General features: G+C 30.9%; 3 protein-coding genes across 3 annotated transcripts; 2 read left to right on the forward strand and 1 right to left on the reverse strand.

The window, feature by feature from the left end:
- Positions 1-142: 142 nt before the first annotated feature.
- TRIADDRAFT_59707 (uncharacterized protein) lies at positions 143-4354 on the forward strand (the record flags this gene model as incomplete). The annotated part of the gene is made up of 11 exons (XM_002115687.1): positions 143-722; positions 815-889; positions 959-999; positions 1315-1405; positions 2336-2404; positions 2851-2940; positions 3327-3413; positions 3518-3604; positions 3713-3778; positions 3877-3954; positions 4257-4354. 11 exons carry the CDS (start codon positions 143-145, stop codon positions 4352-4354), a joined length of 1362 nt encoding a protein of 453 aa, XP_002115723.1.
- Positions 4355-5398: 1044 nt separating this feature from the next.
- On the forward strand, positions 5399-8394 carry TRIADDRAFT_59708 (uncharacterized protein; the record flags this gene model as incomplete). Its single annotated transcript, XM_002115688.1, has 6 exons — positions 5399-5445; positions 5842-6033; positions 6271-6968; positions 7112-7202; positions 7451-7596; positions 8297-8394. 6 exons carry the CDS (start codon positions 5399-5401, stop codon positions 8392-8394), a joined length of 1272 nt encoding a protein of 423 aa, XP_002115724.1.
- A 2152-nt stretch (positions 8395-10546) lies between these two features.
- On the reverse strand, positions 10547-14330 carry TRIADDRAFT_59709 (uncharacterized protein; the record flags this gene model as incomplete). The annotated part of the gene is made up of 9 exons (XM_002115822.1): positions 10547-10562; positions 11244-11346; positions 11674-11750; positions 12151-12223; positions 12513-12597; positions 12919-12979; positions 13170-13300; positions 13931-14090; positions 14200-14330. 9 exons carry the CDS (start codon positions 14328-14330, stop codon positions 10547-10549), a joined length of 837 nt encoding a protein of 278 aa, XP_002115858.1.
- Between the last annotated feature and the right edge of the window lie 593 nt (positions 14331-14923).

Raw genomic sequence — 14923 nt, forward strand, 5'->3', positions numbered from 1 at the left:
GTAAACATTACAGGATCCAAAAGACGAGTATATAGTAGCGTTAAAGCAGCAATTAAAAAAACTCAGGATAGAAAATGTATCGTTAAGAAGGCAGCAGAGCGATAGTTATCATGACGCAAAGGAGTATCAAGCTATAGGTACCATGTCAGAGCAAGGTACTTCAAATCATTACCATTATAAAATACGTAATGATCAAATCAGAGATCAAATTAATAGCAAAATCGTATCCGCAAAAGCGACAAGTCCAATACTTGAATCTTTCCATGACTATCAACCTCCAAGAAATACTCATATATCGCCTGCATCTGATGATGACGTGCAAGCATGTCGTGATATTTTAGAAGCAGAAAACAGTGCTCACCCAAGACCGCACCATCAAATTTTACAAAATTCGCACGTAGAAAATATAACGAAATCCAAGACAATATCGGAATCTCAGGATAACCACGCTATCAATGCACAGGAAGGGAATAAGGTTATTAAAAGAAAAAAGGTTAAAAGGAAAGCCAAAAAAAATGATCGTCCAAGTAATTTGCAGTCACGTCCATTCATCCATGAATCAAATCAAGGAATGAAAGCACAAAATGATATTCGACAAAATGATAGCTTTAATTTAGATAAGAAACTTGAAAGCATACATAAAGTGACTTCCTTATCTAAAGAGGCTGAAATCCAATTAAAGTCTCAAAATCCTTCTACATACGAAAGGAATAACCTTAAACGTAAACTTAGCAAGATAAACATTTTTTTGTATAATTTTAAGGATGAAGATACTCAATTGTACCTTTTTTTTTTATTATTCTGGTTGGCATAGAACATGATAAAGAGAAGACTAAACAATTTACTTCTCAAGACAAATTTCACCGACAAGATCCTTTAGAAAATTCCGGTGAGAACATACGAACTTCCTAGTGATTATAATTATATAATTATAATTATCGTTATGTTCTCTACTTAGTCATTAACGAAGGGACAATAGATACAGATATACTCCGCCTAGTAAGCTTACTAATTCTGCCTTTATTTAAGACTATTGCCATTAAACACTATCTAAGGAGGCTGTTATATGATCTAACTAGTTACCTACTGTACATTGATTCGTTGGGTAGCATTGCAATAGCTATAATACTTATTGTACAAGACACATTCTTAAGATTAGACTGCGGCTGAATAAGGTATAAATACACATAGACATGGACTTCTAGATCTCCTGGATGAGACACGAGTTGCCGTGAATTACTTAAATGGGAGATACCTATAATATTTAAAAAATGTTTTAAATGCGATAGTAATTTGATAGTATTAAAATTTTAGAGATATCAACTAACTGATGCTGACAGACGTAAATTACTGCACATCGTCAAATTTCATACAAACGATTTAGAAGTCCTTTTAAGGGTCCATGGTATATCTAGCACTTTATACCCGTAAACATCTCCCTTGTTTTACTACGAATCGTTATTGTGTCGTTTTAGCACCCTAAAAAAAAAATAGGAACAATTACAAGAATTTATATCATGTGCTGCTATCTAAATCATACTAGCTTTCCAGTTTAGAATTTCACCCAGTTCCTCCGACACAGTCCTGACCCCATAACTTCCATTTCCTATCCATGACAGTCTGACACAGACAGTCAAAGTCTATCACGTAGATTGCATTGCTATTGCTTATTATCCTTTGTTGGGATGTAGCAATTAATACTAAAACAGATTTTAGATCTGGCTATACGTTTAATTTATTAGTTATAAAACTGAAATTATCAACGAGTAACAAAATCAGATCTAAACAATATCTCTTCGCTTACTCTCCTCCTTCGTACATAGCTTTCACAGTCTTAAATATTGCCTCTTTTATGTACTCATATTTAGTAAAAATTACAAAATTTAGATAATTACACTAAACAAGGAGTCATATCTCTAGCTGTAAATAAACGCTATCTACTCCTAAGCATCTTGTCTTCGCCTTCATCAAGAATAGTTAACACTACATAAGCCACACATCATGCTAAGCTACAGCGTGATGCTGCATCACATTGTACTCTTGTCTTAGTAATTCACTACATAATCTCATTTTAACACATTGGATGTGGTACGAATAGCTACTGCTTATCGTTAAGACTTTCTTATATACATAATAATTATCATTGATGTACATGAATCACTATAGACTAATTTATAACAGACCGTGAACGATTAACATCACCTTTGTAAGATCAAGTTGTGACGTTAACGCAATGTAATGATACCCATATTGCTGGTATGTTTTAGATGTAAATTCGAATTATTAATAACTTTTCACTAATGCAAATCAAATCAAAATTTAATATTATTAATAGAAAATAAGCAACGTAAAACCCATCAGCTTTCAGATAAACGTAATGAATTCAATGAGCAGGATGATAAAAGTAAGTTATATTTCAATAGTAAGTAAGGTTCATCAGTAATCTAAAAATGTCTTACGTCATGGCATGATGTAATGGTTATACCGATGTAATTACCTCAAATATTACCCAAAAATTAATTAATCATCACGCCATGTATCTCGTAATGCACGATATCTAGTTTCTTAACAGCAACAAAAATACCGTATATAATCTAACCAAGAACGAGTCAAATATAAAGCTTACGTTAGTTTTTGATGATTTTAAAACACTTCTTACTAAGTAAGTATAATGTTACAGATATTCGAGAAGAAACCCGACAAGTATTGGATCATTTATCTCATAAAGAACCTCAATATGACCAAAGCAAAAATCAGAACAATAAAAGTAAATCCTGCTAGCAATTGCTAAATAGTAGAATTTGATCATAAATCTTCTGTTTAAAGTTTTTTATCATAAAATTGATGTAGATATTAATTCAGAAGCTCAACAATCGGCACATCAAAAAATAGTACTTGGTGAAGCTCAGCTTGAAGAAAATACCCACACATATAATAAAAGTATGTAAAATCTATCTTACTATTTTTTAATGATATGTTAGACAACATTAGCTGTACGTAAGAGCCATAGTATCACTGATAAATAATAGCCAGCAAAGTATAAAACTGCAGCATTCAAAAATATGTAGAGATCAACAGAATTAATAGAGCTATTAAAGTACATACCATATTAATATAAGTTGCAGTCTTCCGATACATGATACGTAATCCTGTAAATGTCGAAGACTTGTAATAAAAAGGTGATTGTAAACTGAGTTATTTCCCTCACACTGAGTCATTTCATTTAAAGCTTAGTTCGAACTCTTTATTTGTTAGTGTACTATTAGCAGATGTATAGGGACCCAGAATGTTCTGTACACTAAAAGATTTAAATATCACATTCGCAGATATTATGCCGGAAAAGGAATATTCGGATTATGACAAATCACACACAGAACGCCAATCCGATCAACAAAATTACCTTAACGGCAATGGTTGGTATACTCGTATGAATGTCTAGCTGGAGCGATAGTTTCTAACTCTTATAAATCTTTAGGAAATATTTAAAAAACAATTATAATTAATAACTATTTCTCAGAGTACAGACAAGAAAATATTCTAAATAAACAAACCAAATTACAAAGCGAAACTTCGTTAAGGCAGCCGATGCTCTCCAACGACTATAGTGAGTAATAGATACTGTAAAGATGGTTTGTAAATGAAATTAAAGTTTCTATATTATTAAGTCGTTACTATTACTATATTATGCAATAAATTAATAAAAATATAACAGTAAATCAAACAGCACCGTCCCATGAAACTGTATCACAGCTGAGACAGAATATTACGAATAAATATGGTAAGTAAACATAAAAATTTTAAGACATGCTTTATTGAATTACAATCTTTGAAATTATGATGAAATATTGACGTCAGTTAGTTATCATAATAATACAGGTAGCGATACTGAAAGCAAACAACAAAATCTTCTAGTCACGGAAGGCAGAAAGATATATCATCAAAGTGCTTCTAACGGTAAGTAGAGGTATTTCTAAGGTGTCGACTAAAACATTATAACATTTATTTGTGAAACTACAACAAATTTACTCATTAAGACTAACTCAAGTCTTTTTAAAGTGGAAGAACTTGATTCCGAAAATGTTACAGTTCAAGCGATCAAAAGTCAGTTATTATCTTCCAATAAAAATAATTGGCATGGGTCCAGGAATAGCAGTGAGCTCAGTTTTAGGATTAATACTTAAAATGTTTAGCATTATCTAAGTGCATTATTCTCGCTAAGATTTTAATAATATCTATCATAATCATAATTACCGTAGTAGCTGCTGGGAAAGAAACCATGGAGACTCCAAGACGTGCGGCACACTTGGATATATCGCCGGAATCTCAAGGTCACTCAAATAATCTACTTCGTTAGCGAATTAAAAGTTTTATCACATAAAGTAGTAAAAAATTTAGTATTCCAGCATATTCTAAGACTTCCAATTCGTAATTATATAATTTAGAAGAATCATACGAAAATATACCATTGAATAAAACATCATTGCAAGCAAAAGCTCAACTGCTTATTCAGGACTGTTCTAATATTAATGGTGCGTATCAAAATCGGAGTTAATTTTAATATTTATAACCCATTACATAGCGTCATCTGGTAACACATCGCCGTACGATTTTTACGGTTTTACCTTAAACTAAATAGATTATCTAAATTGAAGCAGATTCCTAGATATATATTTAAGTATAGAAGGTATTTTGTTCTTTTTAGTATATTCTAGTATCAATAATTAAAGCAAAATGTTTGCAAATTACCATTTTACGATAGATTTTTCATAATAAGATTTTTTACATGTAGTTTACGAATAAGAATGAATATTATTAAAATAGTGTATTGAAGCTTTCTCTAAAAGAGAAAAGTGGAACTACTAAGGGCGTAATCATTTACTAGCCGTAGAATTGTTTCGCTAAGCGATTTGAATAGACGGTAGGTTTAGCAGAATTGGCAGTATGTAATGTTCTCATTGTTTCGGAGTGCGCAGCATTAAATATTACATGTATCTAATATTTAATTCTGTCATGGATTAATTACTAATTATCCTATACTGATACCATAGTTAAAAAATATGAGATCCACTTAGAGCTTACCTTTACTCGTTCATAAATATATCATTTGTTTTAATGAATAAATCAATTAACAAAATCGAGTTTTGAAAATAGCACCAGATGTTGAAAAATACCACAAACTTGAGCAAGGGAGACAATCTTACAACCGGTAGGATTGATGGCATACTTGTTTGAATGTTATAGATGGATAGTTTCTTAACGTCAGATAGAGAGTTTGTTATTGATATTAATTTAAGCTAAGAATGAAATCTTATAGATTTGAATGAAGATTACTATTTCATTTGCATTGGCTATTTCAGAATTTTATAGCGCTTGCTATGTTTAATTTAGGGATCGGAAGATGGCTCATATTCTACAAGAACTCTTGGCTGAAAACCAGAAGTTGAGGTGAATATTATACTTGTAGCCCGTAAAAGTATTGTAAGGAAATTGTTTGAATATTTAACATTCAGTAGTGGTTATTATGTATGAGCTCAACTTTATTGAAATAGGTTAAGTACCAAAGTACTATCCAGCTCATTGCTGTATGAAGAATACATATCTGATACATACTATCTCTAAAAATATTAATCTGCATAATGCCATGTTAGGGTACAGTACGGTATCACTACATATTAATTTTATATATGTATACGCGTATATATGGATATATGCCCAATTACAGTAGTTATATCATGTCTACGCGACTACGCATTAATTACATACACAAATTTATAGACTTTGATAGCGTTATTCAATACATTAGTAGAAGTAACTAATATGCTGTTGAAATTCAACGGATAGAGAAGACATTTTGGATTTAAGGGAGGAAAATCGAGTACTGCTGGATGATAAGAAAGCTTTAATAGAAAATGATAGCAAGAATAAAGAACAAATCATGAAGCTAAGAGAGGAAATTAGAAAAGAACAGAAAGAAAAAAAAAATATTCTGGAAGAAAAGAACTCTATGATAGAGAAATTGAGGATTCTTCAAGGGTATGAACTTCAAATGATACCATGATAATTAAGTAATAGACTGCACAAGTGATAGGATTGGCAGATAGAATTATTACGATATTGGATATTATCATAAATGCGCGTATTACTTCGATGATCCATTTGGAGTTGCAATTTAATGATATACCTACCTTATAGGCTAAACATAGTATCATTCGTCAATTTAACTTAAAGTTAATGGTGTGTTTATATCCTTGTAAAAAATTTCTACTATAGGATTTTATCAAATACCCCAGGTCACTCACCTGATCATAGAGACAAATACGACGGTGATAAGCTAGTTAACGAATCTATTGATAAAGGTTCTCCCTTACCTCAAATTACTAATAGAATGTCATCTTTAAACAATGTGGGTGATGATAACGAACACAATAAAAAGTCATACCACAGTACCACTCATTTTTCGGATAACCAGCTACATTTAGATCATAAGAAAAAATTAAAGGAATTTCAACATCCAGATTCTAAACTTGAGAATTCTATTGATTCATCAATGGAAAAATTGGCAATAAGTGACCGTGGACACATTATTGATTCGCGTGTACCTCAATCGATGGAACCTTCTAATTTAATACTGAAAACCGTTGAAGCATCTGTTACTCAGGATCATAACATTCCACGAGATGGAGCATTTTCACAAACATCCTCTTCTTACGCTGCAACGTTTCCGAGACAGAAGCTTATATCAAATGATCACCAGTGGAAAAGTGTAGAGGGCAATGATCGGCCCCTTCAGCAAAGGCAACACGATGTTGAAGGAAAAATCATGTCATCTAATCCTGCTCTTGTTAAGACATTAGTATCGTCATCAGCTAATCAAAATCACGCCATTAATAACGGAAATTCTCCTGAAGCCATGAAGTTATACGATCTCTCTTACATTCGCGACATAGTCAATCCTTACAAACATAAAAGTAAATTAATTTTAAGCAAACTTGATCTAGAAAATTATGTAATGAAAGTAATATTTAAATATTTTATGCAGGTTTTACTTGCCTATAAAGGCTTCTTAACTTAACATATTCACTTTTATATTATAATATACGTATGATCATAGAACCAAAGAAAGCATTCAAGCACGGTTCAGTTGAGCAATGGGAGATTAAGAAGAGTCAAATACCCAAGAAGCAAGTTCCACAGTCACTGTAGTAAGCAGCACAAGTGTCTTATAATAAAAAATTTTAAATTTGTTTTATTTCGATACTGGAATCGACACGTTTAATATATAGTACAAAATATATGGAAGAGGGCTTAAAATTTAGCGTATGCTTTATTATTAGTAGTATTATTAATACCACAGTGCAACTTTTTACGAATGTAAATGCATACCCCAGATTTTTCCTTTCTACATGTATTACTAAACTATTAATACAATCTGTTATCTAAAACATTTTAGTAAAAGTCAAGATAAACAAGAAGAGGGTTATTATGGGATGTATCGATTTAATCAGATTACAAAACAACTTCATAGAACAGTAGAAAATCGATTTTTTGTTAGACAGCCTGGATTATCAACAACTGTTACATCTACGATGCATCCAGGTGAGCCTACTCAAAGCTTTCGGTATTGATTTAATTATCTGTGAGACCAACTATGATGATATGTATTTGATTCAATCATATATGTAGATATCTGCTTCTTGGCGAAGTATATAGTACTGTCGTGGCTTAGCCATTGAGCACTGATCTTAATTTGTATGTCAGAAAAGCCATACACATTGTAGTACAAACTTTGTCATTAAGTTTCCACGTTTGGTTCACGATTGGATTTGAATCTAGTTCTACTTTGCCACTTGCATTTTGTATTGAGACTGTACACATATCAACTTTTTATATAGCTAGCACTATACCCGTTCTACAAACGGGGATAAAATATTATACTGTACTGTCATGGTTATAGTAATTTTACTTTTTGTGATTGTCGGCGCACGTTAGAATGAAAAAGTTACCGTGAGTCCACACAATTAATTTAAAGTATATTGTATACCAGTGTACTGCATTTATATCGTATCGAGTTTGCTACTCACCGTTATTTTATATCAAATATATGCAATATTATTAGTCTTCTTGGTACTGACTTTCGATATCGATTTACAGTTCGTTACAATAATTACCGTACGTAGTCAAGCAGTTAATGAAAAGAAAAAATATTCCTTCCTTCTGAAGTATATTTTTTACCATTAAATTAATCATGTCTACTAAGTACGTCATTTTCTCGATTATTTTAATATTGCCATTATAGAACAAATATACCATTTTAATGAAAAATTAAGTCAAGAATTGAAAGAATTAGATGGTCAAATAAGAATGTATCAAGACAAGCCGATTAAACCTGAATAAGTTGCCTAATTTTAAGGCTTGTCGTATATAATATATATATATATATACATTAGTCTAGAGCAATTTTATCATCATAAAAATTTCTGAAAGATTAATAGCATGATAATTTCAAATTTTTACTCATATACAGTTCGAAGTATGGTTTAGATTTTCGAACCTTTTTCTTATTATTTTTCTGGTGTAATATCTACTCTGTAATACTCGAAGTTAAGAATTTGAATTACTGAATCTTACTAATTTTTAATTTAAGAAATAAAGATATAGCTATATTGTATATAAATATTAAATGCTGTAGATTCGGTAAGAATGGACATATAACTAGTTCTCTTTATATTTTAGAATTATATCAAGAAAATTTTTAATATGATACGCGTATATAAAATATTTATTATACATTAACTTATATTCAGTATGTGTCAATGTGAACATTATTATTCAGTAGTTTTTGAAAGTGGATTATGGACATACAATAAAATATTAAAAACTGCCGTAGTGACAACTTTTCGAAAGATATCCTTAAATAGATAGCTATTCTATCAATGTAGATGTACAGCGCTGTATATCTGATAACTTGCGTTAGCTCATTAGATGATAACGGCTAGGTTATAAACAAAATCTAATCATCGCCTATCTTAATTAAGCTAGTACTAAATACTAGATACTCAAAATATCACCCTTAAATTCCGTCTAATCAAACTAAGACTGAGAGATTATATACAGGTAGCGATTTTCAAAGGAGTTTGCACTAATATTGCCGATAAATGTTAAGGCTATCAATTTGATATTAGTGGCTTTTAGACAGTAAACATGAATGAATATACAGACTTTTTGTGCGATATATTATATATTAAAATTAATTAATTAATAATCATTCTAGATTCCTAGAGGTATACTTAATCGACATAAGTAGGTTAATGTACTCCTATGCAGCCGTCCTACAAAATTTTGGTACACGGTATCGCATACTGACAATGTACAGTGCAGTACGGCATCAAGGTGTACATTTTATCATACTTGCTATATCTTTATTAGCTGTTAATCAAGAATCATCACTCATAGGCACGGGGTTATCAACTTATAGTCTCGCGCAGTGAAGCTTTTAATGTGAAGATTATTATTGCTGCACTCTGCGGCACAGTACTATTACAATTGCCATCATTATTATTTTACACACAACAATACTATTGAAGCATGGCCTACTATGATATTGCAGTGAATAACAAGGTCTTAGTGTGTTGTTACGATGTTACTTCTGGATATTATACGTTGACTACTATGTTCTATTTGATAAACATGTTTACACGTATTACTTGAAATGTATAAGAGATGTGCATATGCTTCTTCTCTTTCGTACGTTGATAAATTAGATAGCTTTGCTTAATTTCTGGCAGGCATCTTTAATAAAGCTTCTTCTATCTCAAGCTAGCTATCTGTTTAATTATTGGAAGAGTCAATATGTTACTTATGACCTCTGAATTATCTGTTTAATAAGTGTAAATTGCCTCGTAGTGTATGGCCAAGGTCTAAAATCGCTGTAATTAACACTACTCTAGATCATAATTGGCGAGATCAATTTATAACACTTCACGTAAAGGCGTATACATATTCCTTTGTTACTGTTTTATTTTCATTGGATATACAAAAGCACTGAATAGATTTATCACAAGAATAATTCAAGTTATACTCGTATAACATTAAATCATATTAATGCGATTGTACATGTATCACGCTGTCACTTTAAATATCAACATTAAGATTAAATCGTTAAATGGAGATGATCGATAAGGAAAAAGCTTAGTGTAGCTTTAGCTCAACATATTGTGTGTACTTGAGTGCTTTAAGTGTTATCGAATATAATATAGGACTAAATTTGGGATATAAAAGTGTACGTTATTGCTGTAGAACATAGTTTCTTTGTGTACTAAAATTACATAGTAATGAATCAAATAATAGCTGAAGCAATGTGCAACTATCTCATGAAACTGCAACAATAAATAGGTAATATTATGCCTACTTTGCACTTGCTATACCAATTTCTTTAATGATGTATAACTTGCGTAATTATTCTTCCATAACTGTATTACTTAAAATATATTCATATTTCTTTCATTTCTTTCTGATTCTACAATATTCTAACCAATATATTTTAATATCAACGAATTTCATACCTGTATACGATAAGTGATTATTATTAATCTTTCTATGGTGTCATATGTTTATCCAGTTTCCATAGAAACCTAATTCAAGTAATTTGTGCGGGTTCGTTCAAGTTACTGTGACGTGACAAATTGAGTTACAATATACTCTATTAATTTAAGTTCGTAGTATATTCTGCCGAATTTCCACGGGTTTCACTAGTATATAATGATAAAGTTATCTTTATCTAATAGCGAATAAAAAGCAAAAGTAAATATAAACCGCTTTCGCTAAACGAAATTTAGTAGTGATTCGTGTTTGTCACAAACTATAGAAAATCAGTATATACATATATATTTAAATAAAAGGAGAAACCACAACTCTTTACTTTATATCATGTGTAATATCTTGCAAGGGAATTAGCATACATGTAACAAATTCGTTAGGAAAACGACGCATTTCATGGCGAAACTATGAGTGAGTTAAGCTGTTGCTTTCCTGTACAATTTCGGAATATTAATCAAGTTGATATAAATTCTCGTAATTATTTTCCGATTGATGATTTTTGACGTAATCTGGAACTACAAAAATACCCAGAATATGAAATTCTAATAATTTAGGAAAACAGACTACGGCGATACAATAGCATTTTAATACCTATCTAAACAGGTACTACTGTAACATTTAAGACCTATTTTATGATTTTAATTTACCTCGGCCTCAAGTTATTATTAATGCTATTGTTCGCTGTTGAATTTTGAACCATTGGAAGCGAAGTTAAAGCGATATTTTCAATTTCCGCTTTAAACTTCTTTTCTATCATATAATACAAACCAGTTTGACTCTGTAACAGATTTGAAATTATAGAAAGTTTTCGTTATTAGAAAGAAAATAGTTGAGAGTAATTCACGTAGAATATTATACTAGCCTCCTTGTTATCTAGCTTAACGTCCTCACTTTCTGAATGATAACTTGATGATAGGCAATGAATAATATTTCTTAATCTATCTTGGTCTAAACGCAATTGCTTATAGATTAGTTGATTACAATAAGTAAATTGGTATTAGCATAACCTAGCAAGATTAAATTTCTATCAGAAAAAATTATATTGTATTAAGGCTTCCTCCTGCGGCTTATGCTAACCTTCTTCTCTTTGCATATCTTCATTCCATCTATCATTTCTATCGTTATCCCATAGATTTAAATGTTGTGCAGAAACCCTAACATTACGAAGTTTTATATACAGGAGAGTTATTACAGTTTAATTTTAGATTAACAACTTTAGCTACGGTACATTACAACCAGTTTTTATTACTCTTACTGTTTGTGATATATAGTATTTACTGGATACGGTTAACAGTAGACAAGCATACTGAAGGACCGATGTTCCAGTTACCGCTGAAGTTGAAATGAATTTACTATGCTCTAGTACAATGGTAAATACGTAATACACGAGTGTACTCAAAAACTTAAACAAGAATCGTAACAATTTCTTTTCAGAAATACCTTTAAATATTAACATTGGTATCTTATATCGTAATCTATATAGTTACTGTAATAACACAGCGTAGTTGGTAGAGCGATCTTAATTACATTAATTAATGTAATTATCAATCCTACCCATGTTTTGTTAATTCCTGCTTTGATAGGCTTATACTAGTCTCTTTTAAAATCTTCCACGATATCGGAGTGTCTAAGGAAAGAAATGAGAAGAACGCGGCCTCAAAATATATACCAAGAACTACGATTTCTAGTAAAACTTCAGTTTATCACATGCAATTCGTCTGTCAAATAATTATAAATATATTCAGATGTATTCTAAACTATTTGGAAGTATATTTTAATAAATGTCGCTGGCATGAAGGTATTAAGTTACATTAACGCAATTAAGTCATGGATAATATTACAATTATTTTAAGGTCTATAGTACTGTACATTACTTTAGAGTCATTAATAATTTATTGATTCATTTGCATACTAACCATTTTCACTGTCATCTTCCTCACATGAGCTAATACTAAAATCATCGGTATTTATCAAGACAGTCTTTTTGACTTGGAGATTAACCTAGAAATACAATAAATGGTATTATCGATATTTCATACAATTTTCTGCTTGATTTTATTAATAATCTACTCTAATTCACAAGATATCGCTAGTTTACATTTTGCAAAGTATTAGGCTTTCTTTCGGTGCGATTTGTATTGGATGTATGTTCATTTTTAGACCGCTGAAATTATCAACAATACAAAATTTTGTTTAAATAAGTAAATTAATCAATTTTGTAAACAGAATTCTAATTAGATGAAAACAAGTCCAATAATGTCTGATAATTATAACCAAAAGTCTTAAGAACTTTATATATTTGATTTATGATCACACGAATACCTTTAATCCTTGATTGAACAAATCTTCTGCAGCAAATGGATTAGATTTCAACTGTCTGCTCCTATGGAATATACAGTATATACGATTCACGCTCAAATTTTTGCTAGATTACTAAATGATGGGTTTTAATTTAGTTCGTTATTCTTCTGTCGCATTTAATCTAGATTATCCAAACGAATATTGTTCGATTTCACTATAATATCAACTATTAAGGTGAATGTAAGTAAATCTCTTATTAACAAATTAAGTACTTTGTTGAAGTGGTATTCATACAGCAGATATCATCCTTGTGATTAATAAGGGTTTGCCATATCTTAGCCATGAAAAGGTTATTATTATCTGTATTGGTGGGCGAATAAACATGTTCTTGTCTTGTATTTGACTAGAAAGTAAGATAGTATTCGATTAGTCCTTCTAGTATTTATAAAGATAGGTAATCCGAAAGAAATGAATCAGAAATTTTTCGATGCAAGTCAAATTGAATAGTGTAAAGAACTTCATCGAAAAATTTTAACTGACTGGTAATACAATAAACATATCTAAATACAAACATGTACAATGCCAGCCATTCAAGTAAATAATGTAATAATACTAATGCTAGTGAGGTTTTGTGCTAGCATAGCAGCGTAAAATAGCTGCCAATATGAAATCAATACCAGTTTGGACAGTAAATTAAAGTTTAAATCGCAAAAGCTATTAATATTTTATCGTATTTAGCCAGTTGAAACCATCGGCTATTGGATAAAAATGTAAAATTTACTGTACTTCAGTTACATCATTTCTTAATTAAGTAACTAAGATGAGCAAACGGACCCGTACACTTGTTTATCAAATACGAGAAACAGTCAGAATGACTAGGATAATCTGAAGAACGGAGGCTATGAATTGGTTTTTGTAGTAGACTAAAAGTCATAGATATTTACGCCCATTACTTAAATTAATAAATGAAGCGGCTAATTGGTTTGGGCTTCTCAGTACTTACAGAATAGATTTTAATATCTATATAACTAACCTGAACGATTTTACATGGATCAAATACAGCCATTTTTTTACTGACTGCAATTTTTCCGCTGTTGTTATCGTTGCCTTTGGCGTTGCAACATGATAAGTCAGAACAGGGAAACAATTCGTTACAGTTTATGCAACGTAGGTAATTGATTTGACTCCAAAATCTGAGGTGAATATAGTTTTTAATCACCTTACATTCGTAAGATAGATAGTAATAATAAACAGTAAAACTGGTGATTTGATTCCGCGATATTATTATCGTGGTCCTCCTACCTCCAATATAGTTTCTTCCAACATTTTAGTTCTGAATATTGTTCTTTTATGAAAACGTTTATATTCCATTGACGATCTCTATGAGCATCGATAATGGCGCCATAGTTAATAACTGTAGTACTCGTATACATGTTAATTATCGTACTATATTGTAAAATGTATTCTAGCAAAATAAGAATTATGGCATATATTTCATATTCGTTTCTTTACATTGCTTTATTTGTATTTAAAAGTGTTGTTATCCTTATAAAACTTACTATTGTTAATATGTATAAAATTAAAAGATAAAACCTGTACGCACTACGACATCATGAAAGACACCGGACTGATACCTGTTATGTAGATAAACTAAGTCTCCATTTCTCGCTATATGGGTACTAAAACAGAAAAAATCGATACCAAAAAGTAATTAATGAACGCTATATAAATGTATTGAAGAGTATTCCTTAAAAGTTTGTCTTAAATCTTACGTTTCTACTGAGCATTTTATGAAAGGCTGCATTTCCATAGTGATAATACGATCACAATTTGAGCATCTTGACGAAAAGATACGATAAGTCGGACACAAAATTAATTATTGTTATCAAAAGCGAGGTATTTAGAACCCAAGAGTATTATAATTAACCGAAACAAGGTAGTGCCATTGCCTTGTCCAGCATTCTCAGAGTAAAATAATTCTTCGAGCTTTTTTTGATATAGTTTTCTATAAAAATTTTAATTAATA

Source organism: Trichoplax adhaerens, genomic scaffold, assembly GCF_000150275.1.
Source record: "Trichoplax adhaerens TRIADscaffold_12 genomic scaffold, whole genome shotgun sequence".
Taxonomy (NCBI): Eukaryota; Metazoa; Placozoa; class Uniplacotomia; order Trichoplacea; family Trichoplacidae; genus Trichoplax; species Trichoplax adhaerens.